General features: G+C 35.7%; 1 protein-coding gene across 8 annotated transcripts in view; it reads left to right on the top strand.

Annotated features, from left to right (window-relative positions):
* LOC106880199 (titin) overlaps positions 1–17,206 on the top strand; it is an 86,581-nt gene that overhangs the window by 58,539 nt on the left and 10,836 nt on the right. For 2 of the 8 annotated variants that reach the window (XM_052972907.1, XM_052972913.1), the window contains exons 9-12: positions 1,250–1,402; positions 5,613–6,020; positions 7,196–7,384; positions 14,991–15,228. In XM_052972907.1, coding sequence (XP_052828867.1) covers positions 1,250–1,402; positions 5,613–6,020; positions 7,196–7,384; positions 14,991–15,228 — 988 coding nt within the window. Of the gene's footprint in view, positions 1–1,249; positions 1,403–5,612; positions 6,021–7,195; positions 7,385–8,137; positions 8,197–14,990; positions 15,229–17,206 lie in introns of those variants that run through there. The other 6 variants (XM_052972912.1, XM_052972911.1, XM_052972909.1 and 3 more) reach the window with 6 other exon arrangements.

Below are 17,206 nucleotides of genomic sequence, written 5' to 3'. Positions count from 1 at the left end.
GCCGTTGCCAGTACCGCCTGACTGGCTCCTGTAGGATTTTCGAGCGAGATCGTTGCCAGTGCCCCTGGACTGGCTTGTGCGGGTGGCACATAAAAGACACCATTTCGAGCGTGGCCGTTTTCGTGCGGGTGACACGTAAAAGCACCCACTACACTCTCTGAGTGGTTGGCGTTAGGAAGGGCATCCAGCTGTAGAAACTCTGCCAAATCAGACTGGAGCCTGGTGTTGCCATCCGGTTTCACCAGTCCTCAGTCAAATCGTCCAACCCATGCTAGCATGGAAAGCGGACGTTAAACGATGATGATGATGATGATGAAGTCTCTGGGTGAGACTTGGAGTCAACTTGTACAAATACAAAGCAAAAGACAAATATATAATAATAATAATAATAATAATCCTTTCTACTATAAGCACAAAGCCAGAAATTTTAGGGGGGCAGGTTATTTGATTACACCAACCCATGTTTAACTGGTACTTATTTTATTGACCATAAAAGGACGAAAGGCAAAGTTGACATTTGCAGAAATTGAACTCAGAATATAAAGTTGGATGAAATGATACCAAACATAATTCTCTGGTGTGCATTTTCTGCCAGCTTTCCACTTTAATAATAATGACTATTCATTATAGGGTCATAAGATTTTTAGGATAAAGGTAATGGAAATTTGTAATGAATTAGCTGATTGATTAGAGGGTTAACCACTAAAATGTGCTGTGCCTATATCCAATACACTTAACTCCATGTGATCAAGTTCACATTGCTCCAGGTGGTGTAATTCACTACAAGAACAAGGATGTGTCATTAGTTTGTAGGAAATAAGTTGAAATCCTGTTGGCTTGAAGAAGGTAATGGGAAACTACTCAAGCGAATGACTGAAGTACTTGAAAGACCATGAGGATCGTTGGACTGTAACTACTACCCTAACCCTAACCCTAACCCTAATATAACAAACTAGAGATTGTTAGATATAACATGCAATATTGTTGTGTAAATCATAATATACAGATATGGCATTTTATATTGGCATGTACTATAAAATATATAAAACTTTAAAAATTTCTTTTTAATTTGAAACTTTAAAAATTTTCTTTTTGATTTCTGTCTAGATTCTTTGCCTTTGGTATGCTTCTCTTTCAAACCCTGGCTCATTTTCTGATTGCTGCAAAACTTTTTGCATATCAGCAGTGATCATTTCCTGCCAAATTTCTTCTCTTCCTTCATGCTAATTCTTTTACTCCCCATTTCCAGACTTTGCTTTCTTTTCTATTACTGAACATACAGAAAGGTGATCGTGTGAGATTACTTTCCTGGGTAGATAGCAGTTGGTTATATGGTACCTGTAATGGCTTCAGTGGAATCTTCCCAAAAGGCTTTGTAAAAATTATTCAGCCACTGTCCAACGTAAGTTATGCATAATAGCTTTGACAAATAAGTTTATTGAGATAAGTAAATGCATTTTAAATGTGACAGAGTACATGTAACTCACACAAACAGTCTCACTCATTCTCTTTCTCTCTCACTTTCTCTCTCTCTTTCTCTCTCTCCCTCTCTCTCTCTCTCTCTCTCTCTCTCTCACACACAGCATATGACCATCTAGTTATTGATATTTATGTTGTGGAGCCATTTTGTTATTTGTAACTTTCATAAGAGCATACAGGTTGAATCACACTTATCCAGCAAGTTTGGGACTAGACAGGTGTTGGAGTAACAGATTTCCTGAACTAGCAAAGCTTAAGGTTAAAAAATAGTAAAATAATATGAACATTGTACTGTATTACTCAAACCAGTACAATGTACAATAGTATAACTCAGTTTAAGCTTACTGATTAGCTTTCTAGCATGAGTTTACTGTATACTAAAGCAGATAAACAAAAACAATTGGCTTACTGAGACTTCAAAGCTATGCAAAAATTAAGAAAAGGAATAACCATTCATTTACCTTAACTCCTACTGTGAATTTACTTTCCAAATGTATTTGTTTTTACATACAATCTAAATAAAAGTCAAGTAGTAGATGTGAATCCAGGACATCATCTGTGATGTCTGGAACTAACAGTGTTCTTGAAATATTTTAAGTTATTCATTCAAAGACCATTTGTACAGAAATGATCCAACCATCAAAAACTATTGGGTTGGCAAGAAAGTAATTTCGATTTTTTAGTGTGAAATAGTAAATTTTTTTTCATACAAAGAATGACTGATATTAAGATTAAAATATCAGTGACTATAGGTGTGAAGGTACATGGCTCAGTGGTTAGAGCATTGAGCTTATGATCGTGAGGTTGTGAGTTCAATTCCTAGACCGGGTTGCGTGTTGTGTTCTTGAGCAAGACACTTTATTTCCCGTTGCTCCAGTTCACTCAGCTGTAGAAATGAGTTGTGACGTCACCGGTGCCAAGCTGTATCGGCCCCTTTGCCTTTCCCTTGGATAACATCGGTGGTGTGGAGAGGGGAGGCTGGTATCCATGGGTGACTGCTGGCCTTCCACTTGTGCCTGGGAGGGTAACTTTCTAGGTGCAATCCCATGGTCAGTCATGACCAAAGGGGGTCTCCTCAATAGGTGATATTTATAGCAGTACCAACCACCTTGACCCTTTAGCATTTAAACCGGCCATATCCAGCCCAAATATTCTACCCGTTTTGCGTTGGGACTGGCCGTATTCAACCTCTCATATCTGCCCTATATTCTAAAAATAAATAATCACATCATTGAAATCTAAACACAATTCATGTGTAATTCAAAGCAAAACCAATAAATAAGCATTGCAATGGGCAGAATAATCTGAATGCTAAAGTCAGGTGTGGTGAACATAAACAGTATGGGGTACCACAACTGGCTAAACAACCATCAGATGAAACTGTTGACCATCAGATTCAAATCACCATCTCAAGCCATTGAAACTACCAAGCTAGTGAAGTGAGGTTCAATCTGTGTGTGTCTTTTGGTGTGCATTTGTTTAGTTGAATTGATTTAGCATTGCATGTATGTGTGTGTATATATGTATGTGCATGTGTGTTTATGTATCTGTAACTTGATAGAAAGGTAAAATTCATGCATATAATATTTCTCTGGGAAATATATAATTATATAAACACATTATAGTGTATGTTTGTATATATGCATAGACATAGAGGAGTTGTAACATCACTCTGAATCAGCAATGGAAAAACCAATGAACATGTTTGAACTATTAAAGAATACAGCGTAATGTGTAAGGTGTGTTAGCAGGTTTTAACTTAATTTACATTGCCAAATTTACTTCATAGTCTTACCCATAGTCTTTCAGATCACTACTGTATTTGCTCACACTTTTATCTGCTACATTTTAGCTTCATGCTGATACTCTGTATAGTATTTCTAACTTCAGTGTGGTACCCAACCTATAGATTTCTTCTGAGAGATTTATAGCCACTAAGTAGATCTGTAACCACAATTTTAGTTCTTGATGACTCTGCTACTACTGATTCACTACCATGGCATAGACAGAGGGTGACCAGTCTCAGATTTGTGACCTACTGATGATACACACAATACTCATCAGGTTTGAGTTATAAGGTTGAATGTTAGAAAACCAAATATGAAATGGCTAGATTTCAAATGACTGAAAACTGAGAATACCAAAAACCTGAAAGATTGTAAAATCAGAATATTGAATGGTGTGATGTTGAAAAACTCAAACTCTGAATTTTGAAATTTTTTATTGCAAAATAATGAAGAAAATGAATCTTAAAAGACATTTATTTACAGTTTTAAAAGAGTACTATCTGAGTAATATATAGTGTAGTTACATTTTTTATTACATTGTGTTGGGAACAAAGGGTCTCTCTCTCAGAGTGAAAGGCAAATTGTATGATGCCTGTGAGAGAACAGCTATGCTACACAGCTGTGAAACATGGACTGTGACCACCAAGGACATGTGAAGGCTTGAAAGAAATGAAGCTAATATGCTTTGCTGGATGTGCAATGTCAGTGTGCATGCACAACATTGTGTAAGCGTCTTGGGAGAAAAGTTGAGCATAAGGGGCATCAGATGTGGTGTGCGAGAGAGATGACTGCACTGGTATGGTCATGTGATGTGTAAGGATGACAACAGCTGTGTGAAAAAGTGCCAATCTCTAATGGTAGAGAGAGAACCTATGGAAGAAGTAGACCCAGAAAAACATAGGACATGGTGGTGAAGCATGATCTTTGAACATTGGACCTCATGGAGGCAATGACAAGTGACTGAGACCTTTGGTGAGATGCTGTGCTTGAGAAGACCCATCAAACCAAATGAAACCATAGTCATGGCCAATGTTAGTGTAACATAACTGGCACCCATACCAGTTACATGTAAAAAGCACACTCATTCAACATTGGGCAATATGTTGTGCTTGAGAAGACCCATGAAACCAAGTGAAATCAAAGTTGTGGCTCATACCAGTGTCGCATAACTGGCACCCATGCCGGTGGCATATAAAAAACACCCTTCAAACTTTGGGCTTCATGAAGGCAGTGACAAGTGACCGAGATCTTTGGCAATATATCATACTTGAGGAGATTTGCCAAGCCATGTGAGATTGTAGTCATGGCTGATGTCAGTGTTTTGTAACTGGCACCCATGCCAGTGGCATGTAAAAAGCACCCACTACACTCTTGGAGTGATTGGTGTTAAGAAAGACATCCGGCTGTAGAAACCATGCCAGATCAGTTTGGAACCTGGTACAGCTCTCCAACTTACCAGTTTTCAGTAAAACTATCCGACCCATTTTAGCATGGAAAAATGGACGTTAGATGATGATGAGTGTGTCACGATAACAAATACAAGCAAGATATGGTGAGTATATTTTCTTGCAGATGTTTTATAAGATCTTTCCTAAATAAACACAGTTTTTAAAATCGTAAATAAATGTCTTTTAAGACCATTTTCTACATCATTTTTCCCTAAAATACTCCAGAATTTGGTGTTTTTGATTTTTCAGTGTTACGGTATTTGCTATTCTAAATTTCCCTTCTTTCAAGTTTTCTGTATTCTGATTTTTTTTGGTCATTTGAAAGTCAACCTTCTCACATATGGACTTATGATTGGCACTACCTTAAGTATTGTAGTCTGCAAGCTTCAACTTTATTTTTAACTCGAGGACATTAAGGAGCAGTAGGGGAGAGAAAAAGATAGGATATTATTGAAATGAGCTTTGCATTTTTTTTTCCATGTTTCTACTACTTTTATTGGATTTTGTACCTACAAATATTGAGTGATGGAAGTATTGGGTTGGTAGCTTTGTTCCACTGCATTGCATGCGATAACTGTTTCTAACACTCCCACATATCATTGTTCTTTTGTGCATGACAAGCCACACAATATCTGTTTATTTATATATATATAATCTGCTTTGCTATTTCTGTTCTTGTATGTTTCTAGTTGTCTATCTCTTTTTTTTCATATCACCTGTCTATGTCTGTCACCTATTCTGACTATTATCTATCCATCTGGTGGTCTATTTTTCTTTCTTCGTTCTTCTCTTTCCTTCTTTCTATGTTTCTCTATCTCTATGTCTACTTGTATCCAGCTGCCTATTTTATTCTATCATTTGAACCTGGATATTTATTTCCTTCGTTTTACTGTTAAAGCCTCCAACTCCAGTTAATACTAATAGCAATTCATGTGGAACTGATCCCGATTCAGTGTCAGCCAAAGAAAACTCCAATGATGCTACTGAAGTCATGGCCTTTGATAACACCATCTATGCAAGCCTGTCAGAAGTTACCACTGGTACTATTGCTCCAGCTAAACTGGCACTTCACACTTTGGATTCTCCTGCTCTGAAGGATCACGAACAAACTAACCTTATAAGTCCAACTCAGTCACAAATAAATTTCGATGAAGCTCACTCTCAAAATGATGCTTCAAACAGCCTTGACGATGAGACATCAGATTCTGAGTTGCTCGACAAAGTAGACTTCCCTGTCGGGGGAGAGGAGACCGTAGCCATCACACTGTATGACTTTGAAGGAGAAGAAGGAGAGTTAAGCTTCAAGGTGAGTAGATGCTGTCATTGGACAGGTACTGCATTTTCAAGGTATGAAGAAAATAAGTGAAGTGAGAGGTGAAGTAAAAGAAGAGGACATTATTGCACGGAAGATTGTATGTGATGACTATCATCAAGTGAGGCTTAATAGAAAGAATTAGTTGTAGTCAGATGGGAAAAAGGCAGAACAGTTATTACAGGCAATTAAATCTAAGGTGTTTGCAAATTGGGAGTTTGTGATCTTTTTTTTTGTGTGTGTTTTTTTGCTTTGTTTTCTGAAGATATTTCTTGATAAATTAGCTAATACTGTAGTTGTTATTAATGTAGAATTTTGAGTAAGAGTTCACAGTATATAATGAGCAGCTTTGCACAATAAGGAAGAAATAAGAGAATGTGTTCAACATTTTTGACAATGATGGAAGGTAAAAAAAAGGATATTATCAGACAAAAGTGGAGCATGAAAGAACAGAAATAAAAGTGAGCATAGTGTATTGTTGTGTGTGTCTGTGTTAAAGATAAGAGGAATTGTGGTCTATATATGAGTGTATGGATGTTAATATTTTGTGTATGTGGATGGTGTGTAATTTATTTGGTGAGAGTATGGTTGTGTGGTTAAGAAGTTCACTTCCAAACCACATGGTTTTGAGTTCAGTCCTGCTGTATGCACCTAAGGTAAGTGTGTTCTACTATAACCCCAGCCAACCAAAGCTTTGTGAAGGGATTTGGTAGAGAGAGACTGAAAGAAGCCCATCATTTGTGTGTGTGTCCTTGTCTTGACATTTTGCAATAATTGTAATAAACACCACCATCATATATGTAGTGCTTTTCTGAACACATACCCAGGCATAAGGAAATATTAGCTTCCTTAGATGAGGGTCGGCAACAGAGAAGAGCATCCCTCTACAGAAAAATCTGTCTCAATAAATTCCATCTGACCCATGCAAGCTTGGAAATGTGGACAGGATATTGATTGGTTGAAATTGGTCAAGATACTGATTGCTAAGAGCAGAAGGTTTTACAAAAATATTTATATATACATATATATATATATATATATATATAGTGAGTGGTATGGTAGAGGAGGAGTACAATGGGTGCAGGTGACAGCCAAGAAGGTTGGAGGAGGTGGAGGAGATGAAAGAGAGATGTTATAGTGTATTTATTGTTCCTTTACTTTACTTTTAGGCTCAGCAAGAAGTGACAGTTCTAAAGTGGGTCAACAATGATTGGCTTTGGGGAAGGATAGGTGACAAAACAGGAAATCTGCCAGCTAATTTCGTGGACTTTGTTGCAGACAACAGTTTTGAGGAAAACCTAGAACCTATTGATAATATGGAGGCCTTGATGAATCCACCAGCCCCTTCAACTGATACGGTGAGTATGTCTCAGTTTTAATCCTTATTTCTGTATAACTGTGTACATATCAGAACAGCTGCTAAATAAATCATAAGATATAGAATACTGAAATACTCATCAATTTGATTAGTTTTAATCCACCACCAAGTCATTTTCTTTCTCTCTCTCTCCCTCTCTCTCTCTCTCTCTCTCTCTCTCTCTCTCTCTCTCTCTCTCTCTCTCTCTCTCTATCTACCTATCTATCTATCTCCCCCTCTCTCTCTTTATTGTTTTCTGCTTAACTCTGTCTCTTTTTGTGCTGTTTGTATCCAGATGGCCAGACAAGAAGCCATTCCATCTCATTCTTCAGATAAAACATTTAATTCCACTCTGAGGGTTCATACCTCAAAGACACTGCTATCATGGTTTGGGCCATGATAGCTAAAACTAACTAAAGCATTAAATATATGTCACTTTCTCAAAAGTATTAATCTGTTATCAAACAAATTATTGGTACTTTAATTTTAATTAGTATTTTTATATTAAAATGTTACATATATATATATTATAGAAAAATATAAAAGATAATTTTTCAAGCAGATTATTTCACTGAAGTAGCTATTTAGGATTTAAAATAACTGTTGAATTGAATCAAATTAGGCAACTACTTTTCTAAAATCAATATTGGTTGAAAGAGAGAGAAAGAGAGAAGGAATAACCCAAACAATGTAATTAGTAAAAAGCAATTTTTTATTTTGCAATGCCCCTTTTTAAACCACAACTGAGAAACAGAAACCATCCCTAAACTAAAAAACACAGCAAAACAAATCTGTAGAACAGCGTAATCCAAGGTAAGGATATTTATCATCTTCAAGCTTGTCTATGAAATATTTTGGCTACCTAGTATGGTGAAAACAAGCTGTAGAAGTTGCTTAGTGTGGAGGAGCAACATTTAGAAGCTTTATTCAGATCTACCCATATTCAATGCTTCAAAGCTTCTGAATACACTCTTCTCTCTCCTTAAATCAACGCTTAACAAATGTTAACAAATTTTGGTAGGATATAATTTATTGCATCTACTCGAATATATTTCTTCTGGATATGACATCCAGTAGTGAGGTTCCAGTTCAGGAGTTGTGGGGAGCATGGAGTCACCTCTTAATTACCATTATTCCCAAGTTCATTGTCATGTTAAGGTCCCACTTATGGCTTAAATAGATTGTTATAAGAGTAGATTAAGCTCCTTAACTGTTATGAAAGCAATCTAGAAGTAAAACCCCAAAATGAATACCCTCTTTCAACATGTCCTAAGCTAGCCTGGAAGAATATAGCTGATGAAATCAACATGAAGTATGTCCAATAACAGATTCATACGATGGAGATAACCATCTCATGTTGGTGCAGAGATAGAGGGAAGTGATGATTTAAATATAAGACAAGGTTGTTTATTTTGATCTTTTTAATTTAAATTGTCCCATAAGAAAGATATTCACATTATTTTTGTAATATAATCATTATGAGTCATTAAAATTCCTGGTAAAATTTGTGAATCTGAAAAAATTATGTATAAGGTGCTCAGTTTTCTAAGTAGGAATGATTTTTAAAAAATGAAAAAAGTTTAGCCTTATACTTTTCATATATACATAATAATATGTGGGTCTAGACTAATAGGTACTTATGCACATTGTTTGCCTTTCAGACATTCTGTGTAGAATAGATTGTGGGTTATCTTGCCTTTGTTACTATTAAACATCTTAGATGTTGCCCATGGAAGGAATTCGGTGAATTTGAATTTAATGTTGCATTGGTACAAATCTATTGAAGGCATGTTGTGTGTTTATGGATACGTTTGCTGTTTATTTTGTGTATCCTTGTAGTACATTTAACTGCTATCAATAGGTATTAGATCATCTAGGAGTATTACCTGTGATGAAGCCATATACTATCCAGGATATTTATCCCTCATCTGCTCCATGACTCTGAATCGTAGGTAATGGAGCATCTTAAGACTCTTCTTTCTATCTCCATTTATGATGATAGAAAGAAGAGTCTTAAGATTGATCAGAAGAAAGATTTAATAAAGCCAAAACACACCCATACTTGTCATTGTGTCTGCTAAAGATCAGACTATTCTTCCCCTTGGCTCTTTTGATTATTTACAATAATTTAATTAAATGGGACCCTGATGCACCAATTCAATTTTTTAAAAAGTTTTTTTATATATTTGTCACCTTTGCTTTTGTCAACAAATTTTGTCTCATCTCAACATAATCTTCATTAATTAAATTTCTATTAACCACATTAAATTGTCACTTGCATCACTAACAAAATGTTTGTCTGTTATATTGTGTTTCACAACCACATCTTACAGTGATCACTGTATTTCTTTGCCTTACAATTTTGTTAACTGAGTGACTGAAAGTTAAGGAGTTTTATTAATTATTGCACTACTAATGACAACATATCTAACAACTGTAACCCAAGCTGAGACAATACTGCCTCACTTTTGGCCCATCAAAATCAGTCTCTTCACTTTTCTTAGCTTCAAAATCTGATGCTAGAAAAGTATAAAGAAATTGCACTATCAAGAAGGGATGGCACGATATGTTTGGACAAGAGAAATAAATTGATCATTTTGCAAACAATATTGGCTCCAATATAAACTTTACACAGATACTCAGTCTTACTGGTAACAGAAAAGGAGTGGTGATGATGCACAAAGCCTTCACTAGGAATTTAAACAGCTACCTGCTTCAGAACTAATTCATGCTTTTTATCATTCAGTACTTACCATTATGTACTATAGTAATTTTTGTATTTTACAGACAAGAAAGTAAATTTTGAATACAGTGTGGAAATAGTAAAATGATTGGGTATTTACCCTGATAAGACAGAAAAAAGTTACCAGTAGACTGGCAACTTTTTTCCATCTTATAAGGGTACATACCCAATCTTACTGCTGTTTTCAGAGCATTTGAAATTTACTTTCTTGTCTGTAAAATACCAAACACATTTGATGCTTCCAAAGTTTGTTAGTAATCTTTGTATTTTATCAGCAGGAAGTGAATAACTAGGCACCCTTATACTGAAGAGGAAACATAGTTTAACATCTTCATAATGTTAATTAGTGACACAATTAGATTTTCTCCTTTAAATTTTATTTTATACATTGTTATATATATAATTAGAAATATTAGCAATATAAAAATTGATGATTGAACTACCTTGTCTATTTGAGTGTATGTTCTTCACTGAAACAATTTTCATTTCCTGCACTTAAAATACCTAATTAGCTCGTTTGCATTTTAACCGTTTGTTATTTTTCATTATCATGATGATTTCAATGTTTTCCTTTTTTTAATGAAATATTTTTTCATCTTTTTATTTTAACATTTTATGTTTTCTTTCATTTCTTATACTTTTTCTCTTTTTTTGGTGAGAGAGGCTTTTCTGTTTTTGTTAGCTTGCTTCAATGCTTGTTAATCACATGCACACACATATCTTTTTGCTTTGCCATGTTATATTTTGTCTTCTTCCTCTGTTTTTTGTGCCTTAGTGGTAATTAAAAAAATTATTTTTTCTATTTTTTCAAAGTTTGATGTGTTATTGTCTTGCTTCCTTTACATGCCATTGTTATGTTATATGCTGTTTACAATGTGATAGTATGTCTTTTATCAAATTATAGTCCATTATTGATGCTGCTACAGTATGCCATCATCTGCTGTGTCACTAGTTGTCTTATAACATGCCAATGTTTATGGAAGATGTCATTGGCATATACAGCTTTCTGCTTTCTAATACGTTACAGCATGTAATCTTTTACATTATGATTTTAATTGCTATGTCAGCTTATGCGTTATAACTTTCTGTAAACATTTCACATTGTAATAGCTTTTTTTCACCTTACGTTAACTGACTGTGGAATGAGTATTTGTGGAATGGCAACAGAGGAAGAATATCAATATTGTAATTGTGATATAGCATGGATTTTTGGTTGTCTTTGATATTGCTTTTATGTTGTTTTATATTCCTTTGTTGGCAATGTATCTGGATAGACTGAGTTGACTCAAGTTCAAACCGAGTTCGGTCATTTTATTGCATATTTGGCTAGATAATTCTACACCATTTACTTCACCCATCATCCATTGATAGAGAATAAGTTCTGGGGCTTCTGACAATGTTATCTTTGATAGACTGGCATCCTATATAGAGGGAAAAATCTCATCTCAAGGAACAACATATTAGTTTACAAAAGACTTGCACGGCTGTGGAGAAATTCAGCTTTGTTTACCAACTCATGAGTTTTTCATTTATACTCATAGCATGCATTTCATTATTTCATTCTACCTGGTTGGAAAAAGGAGCAGAATGGGGACACATTCTTGGGCAATATGCCCTATTATGCCCACACTATCATCTCATCAAAGTGTAACATTGTGCTTCACAGTCAATAAACCTGTTGGGTTAAACGTCATCTATTTTACAAATGAACTTTTTTTTTTATCATTATTTAATAACTAATCTGTGTCCCTATACATGTGTGTGTGTGTGTCTATCTACACATACGTTTCTCTCTCTCTTCTTGCTCTCTTTCTCTGTTGGTGTGCCTGTCTGTCTCTCTCTCTCCCTCTCTCTCTTTTTCTCCACACACACACACATCTTGTTTTAGTCATGAGACTGCAACCATGCTGGGACACTGCCTTGAAGAATGTTTAATCAAATGAATGGCCCCCTTCCCAGTACTTATTTCTGTTGTTCTCTTTTTGCCAAAACACTGAGTTCAGGGACACAAACACACCAACACCGGTTGTCAAGTGGTTGTAGGAGACTCTAACATTTGATATAATATTATATATAATTCTTTTATTCTTTTACATGTTTCAACCCTAAGGCTGTGGCCATGCAGGAGCACCACCTTTGTAATCACCCCTTTAACCTTTTTGATACCAACCTGCCTGAAACCGCTTCTGGCTCTGTAGTACAAATATTTTGTTTTCAAAAGTTCTTAATTAAAATCTTCCAACAAACCTTAATCACAATTTATGTTCCTGACACTAGCTTAATGATAGCTAAGTTATTTTACTGAATTCTTTGTTATATTTAAAATTAATTGAAAGAAATACAGAGCATCTCAACAGAAATATGGTAGCAAAAGGGTTAATAGTCAATTCTATGTGATTAGCTTTTGATGAAGGAGAGAGTTCGACACTGCTGCACAAACTTCGGGCATTCAGGGATAGGAGTTTGAAACAGGATTTAATCCCATCATGATGGTATATAGGAGATAAAATATGTTTTGTTCTTCACTGGCTACACTGAAGTTAGCATTTGTTTGGGACTGTATGAGCAGAGTGATGTTCTAGTTGATGGTGGTGGGTGTGTGTTCCTAGAGTTTTGGATATGCAACGTTGGCTCTCCAGGCTTAGGTCAGCTTTCATATATAAAAAAAGAATTTCCTCCTTGGTTTATTTCATGTGGTGATGCAGTTTTTCTGTAATTCTTTCTCCTTTGGTTGGTGTTGGTGTTAGGAGGTGGATTGTGGTTGTGTTTTGTTTTTGTCACATTTCCCTGTTGCAGTTTACCTTTCATTCGTTTTGTGCCTTTTAGATGGTGGATGTTGCATTCCAGATTTAGGCACGTCCTTAGAGACAGAGAATTCTGGCACAGCTTAGAATGGAAGAAAGCTCACCTTTTGCCTTTTGTACATTCATATTTAGGGTCAGAACCACGGACTCTGTATTTTGCACAGTATTTGGGGTGAAGGTAGGGGCAGCTTTTTCTAGTTATACCTTATGGACAGATGCTCTTAATAAGCCTACAGCATAAGGAAGGATAAGAGAAAGGACAATGTCCCTTGTTGTTTGTGCCGCTGGGGCTGAATTTCTGAGACTGGTAACGACAGGATTTTGGAAGTGGAAGAGGTTTTTCTATATTGATATGCAGGGTAGAGGAAGAATTGTTGGATGTAATAGTAGTAGTAGCAGTAGCAGACTGTTGAAGTGAGTTCTGACCTGTCATAATGGTAGTAGTCTGTTGTGTTGGTGACTTACGACTTGCAACTGTAGGGTTGGGTGGAATTAGGTCAGATGGTGAAACTACACATGTGTAGGGATAAGCAAATTAGATCAATAGTTTAGGTTATACTGTATTAATCCATGAGGTGCAAGAGATGTGCCATTTTACTTATTTGTATAACAATCCATTTTAGTAGTTGTGGTGTACTGCTTGTCTATACACGGAACTGATATAGAATGAAGAACCCTTCTCATATAGATATCAAATAACTTATACAGAGAATCAAAATTAAAAAATGAAATATAATATAAAAATAATTACCTGAGTTCAACACAGTGTTTGGAGCTCAGCACATTCCTCTGGCTTGCCAGCTTCTGTCAAACTGTCCAACCCATACCAGCATGGAAAAACAGACCTTAAATGGGAATGGTGATAAGGATAATTTAAAGTAAAAACACAGAAAGAACAAACTATAACGAATATGGTGTTAGTTTAACACTTGCGTTTAGTATGGAGTGTCTTATAAAGATAAGGAAAAGAGAGAGGGAGAAAGAAAGAGAAAAAAAGATAATTGTGGGAAGGATGCAAGGGGAAGGGAAGAGGTAAAATCCAGGTGTGGATACCATTCTTTAAAGGCGGTTAAGGAAGTTTATGTATGTTTGAGGATATATGTATGTGTATAGATGTATTTGTGTCAATTTGGTGATGTGGATTAGTATGCATGTAATTGGTTTAGTGAAAGCTTTGTCTGTGAGTTTCACTAAATATGTTGAGGGATTTCAAAATTTAATCCATTTCGAACTAGTATAAAGCACCACTAAACCATTGTTTCTTTTTTGTTGTTTTTTTAAACAATATCTTTTAAAAGTTTAAAGTTTTTTAAAAGCTCTAAAAACTTCTATTTAGAATTTTTCTTAAATGTTTATAAATTGTATATATTTTTAGAAGTTTTTGGTTTATATCCTGTATACAGTGTTTGTATAGATGAATCCCTTTGAATCCTCTTAACCTTTGATAAGTTTCTAATTGAAAGTTATTCACTAATCCTGGATTTAACTATGGATAGCTGGGAGTACATAAAATTCTGTTATTGGTTTCAACTTTGTTTTTCAGCCTCTTCTGCTGTAATATAATTAGCTTTTAATTAAGTATAACAAATAATTGTACTTTTGCCATTATCTCTCTTAGCAAATAAGCTATGCATGATACTCCTTGTCATGGTATACTCCTTGTCATGGTATACTCCTTGTCATACTCCTTGTCATGGTATAAGTTGTGAATACTTTCCAAATATTTGTTAACAGAATAGGTGAAAAGATAATTCTTGCATTTTGGCAATCTAGTATGTTAAATGAGGTTAGATTGAATTGTGGTAGAAGTAATAGTAACACCAAGACAACACAAAAGATAGCCGAAAGTAATTTCCAGAAAGAGTATAAGCTATAGTATTGATGATGATGATGATACTAATAATGTTTTGTTTAAAATGCATGCAAATTGCTTGATTATACTAATAACAAACTAACTTACTTGTATGCATCCTTCTTTCTTTCCCTCTCTCTCTCTCTCTTCCTCCCTCTCTCTCTCTCTCTCTCTCTCTCTCTCTTCCTGTCTTCTCTATCTCTATTAGATCACTGATCAACTCCTCACCTGTGTTGCCAAACAGCTAGAAAATGTGAAGCAAGTCAAGGACTATGCTCGAGCACGCTATGATTTTGTTGCCAGCACTAAGGATGATCTCAGCTTCAGAAAGGGCGATCGTATTGAGGTCTTGGAATTTGGTTCAGACTGGGCACAAGGGCGCCTCAACAAGAAAGTGGGATATTTCCCCACTGGTTTTGTTTCCTTTGAAGAGGATTTGCACAATGGTAAGAACCGCAGCTTAAGAATGCATTGTAAATCCTTACAGTCTTTGAAGAAAAAAATGAAATCAAAACAAATAAATGCATTAATGTAAACTCATTAGAAAGACTGTTTGTCTGTCTGTCAATTTCTGTGTATGTGTGTGTCATCGTCATATGTTTGTCTTCCATCCATGCTAGCATTGGTCGGATCGTTGAACAGGCTCCCTTGAGTCTCCAGTGTCTGCATTAGCTGCTTTCTACAGTTAGATGCCTTCTTAAATACCAACAACTTTACAAAGTCTGCTGGGTTGTTTATTGTAGCAGCAGTGAGGTCTCCACATAACAAGACAAAGCAGCATCCTTGACTGAGTGGAGGTGCAAAAAAGGGAGGGAGATGGCTTTATACCTGGTGCTGAGTAGCTAAAGTATGAGAGGTGGACATAAACAGGTGTCTTGCTGGAGAGGAAATACATGGCTACCCTGTATTATATAAGGGTGGGAGTAACTGGAAAGAGAGAGACAAAGATGGTAGTGATGAGGTGTCAGAGTGTAACGTGAAGGTATATACATGATATAGAATGTGTGTGTAATGTTTATATCATCATAATCATTTATGTCCAGCTTCCATGCTGGTATGGGTAGGATAGTTTGACTGGGTCTGAGGGGTCGGAGGACTGTATCATACACAAATGTCTCCTTTGATATAGGTATCTGCCAATCAACCCTATGCTCAGTGTGCATGAGACAAGAGATAGTGAGTGAAAAATAATTAGAAGTGATTGGTAGCACATGTGATACACTACTGGTAAAGATTACATCTCTCTATGCTTTAATGTGGGCCTGAACAGATAGCTATAAAGGAGAGGATTAGGGCAGATGTTGCAATGGAAAATGCATGGTTTCTGAATGATATATTATTAGAGTGGGTAGGGCCAATAGATGAAATTTGGATGAACAACAGTGCTGCTTTTCTTTTCTTTTTATCACTGACATGGATCCTGGACAAGTGAAATATCAGCGTTACTTCAGGGTTGTATGCAGGATGAACAGAAATGAAATTGTAGAGAGGCACCATTGAATAATGAAAGCCATGACCAAAAGGGATCATATTTCTTCAATTGAGGCAATGTTTCGATACAATGTCACCTTAGTGAGGCTTATATAGGTATATATGGAATTGCATGCATATTTAGATATTTCATATATATATGTGTGTGTGTGTGTGTGTGTGTGTGATGTGCATGGATGAAGACAGCTGTATAAAGACGTGTCAGTCAGTAAAAGGGGATAGGGCTTGTGGAAGAGGGAGATCAAGAAGATATGGGACATGGTGAAGACTGATCTCAGAACCTTGGACCTCTCATCAGCAAAACTGAGTTCCAGTAGAGCTGTATGTATGATGAGTGTGTGTGTGTGTGTGTGTGTGTGTGTGTGTGTATATATATATATATATATATATATATATATATATATATATATAAGTTCTGGGCTATCAACACTGTCGGATTCCAGACTAATACTGAAATTCTTCAAGTATAGAAAATCCTGGTTTCATGACGGTAAAACCATTGTGTAGATGTAACGAAGAGTAAATTAATACAAATAATAAGAAGACAAAGGTATCCTTTAACACATCTTTAATGATTCATTAGACTTGTTTCTGTACCAACGCTGCTTGCAACACCAGTTTATGTAAAATATCAAAGTTTTAAACATTAGAGTGGCACGTCATCAGACTTGCATAAGAAAAAAGAAAGAAAAAGCAATGTCTAGAAGACACACAATATAAGTGCAAACCTTTGATGCAGATCTGATGATATGCCTCTCTAATGTCTAAAACTGCAAACATTATGTAAATTTTCACTTCAAATTTTTGCATAAACTGGCATTGCAAGCAGAGTTGGTACAGAAACAATTGTAACGAACCATTAAAGATGTGTTAAAGGATTTCTTTGTCTTATTATTTGTATTAATTATATATGTATATATATATATATATATA

This window comes from Octopus bimaculoides, chromosome 14 (assembly GCF_001194135.2).
Source record: "Octopus bimaculoides isolate UCB-OBI-ISO-001 chromosome 14, ASM119413v2, whole genome shotgun sequence".
NCBI lineage: Eukaryota > Metazoa > Mollusca > Cephalopoda > Octopoda > Octopodidae > Octopus > Octopus bimaculoides.
Note: the sequence above shows the minus strand (reverse complement) of the source record. Positions and strands in the feature narration are given on the sequence as shown.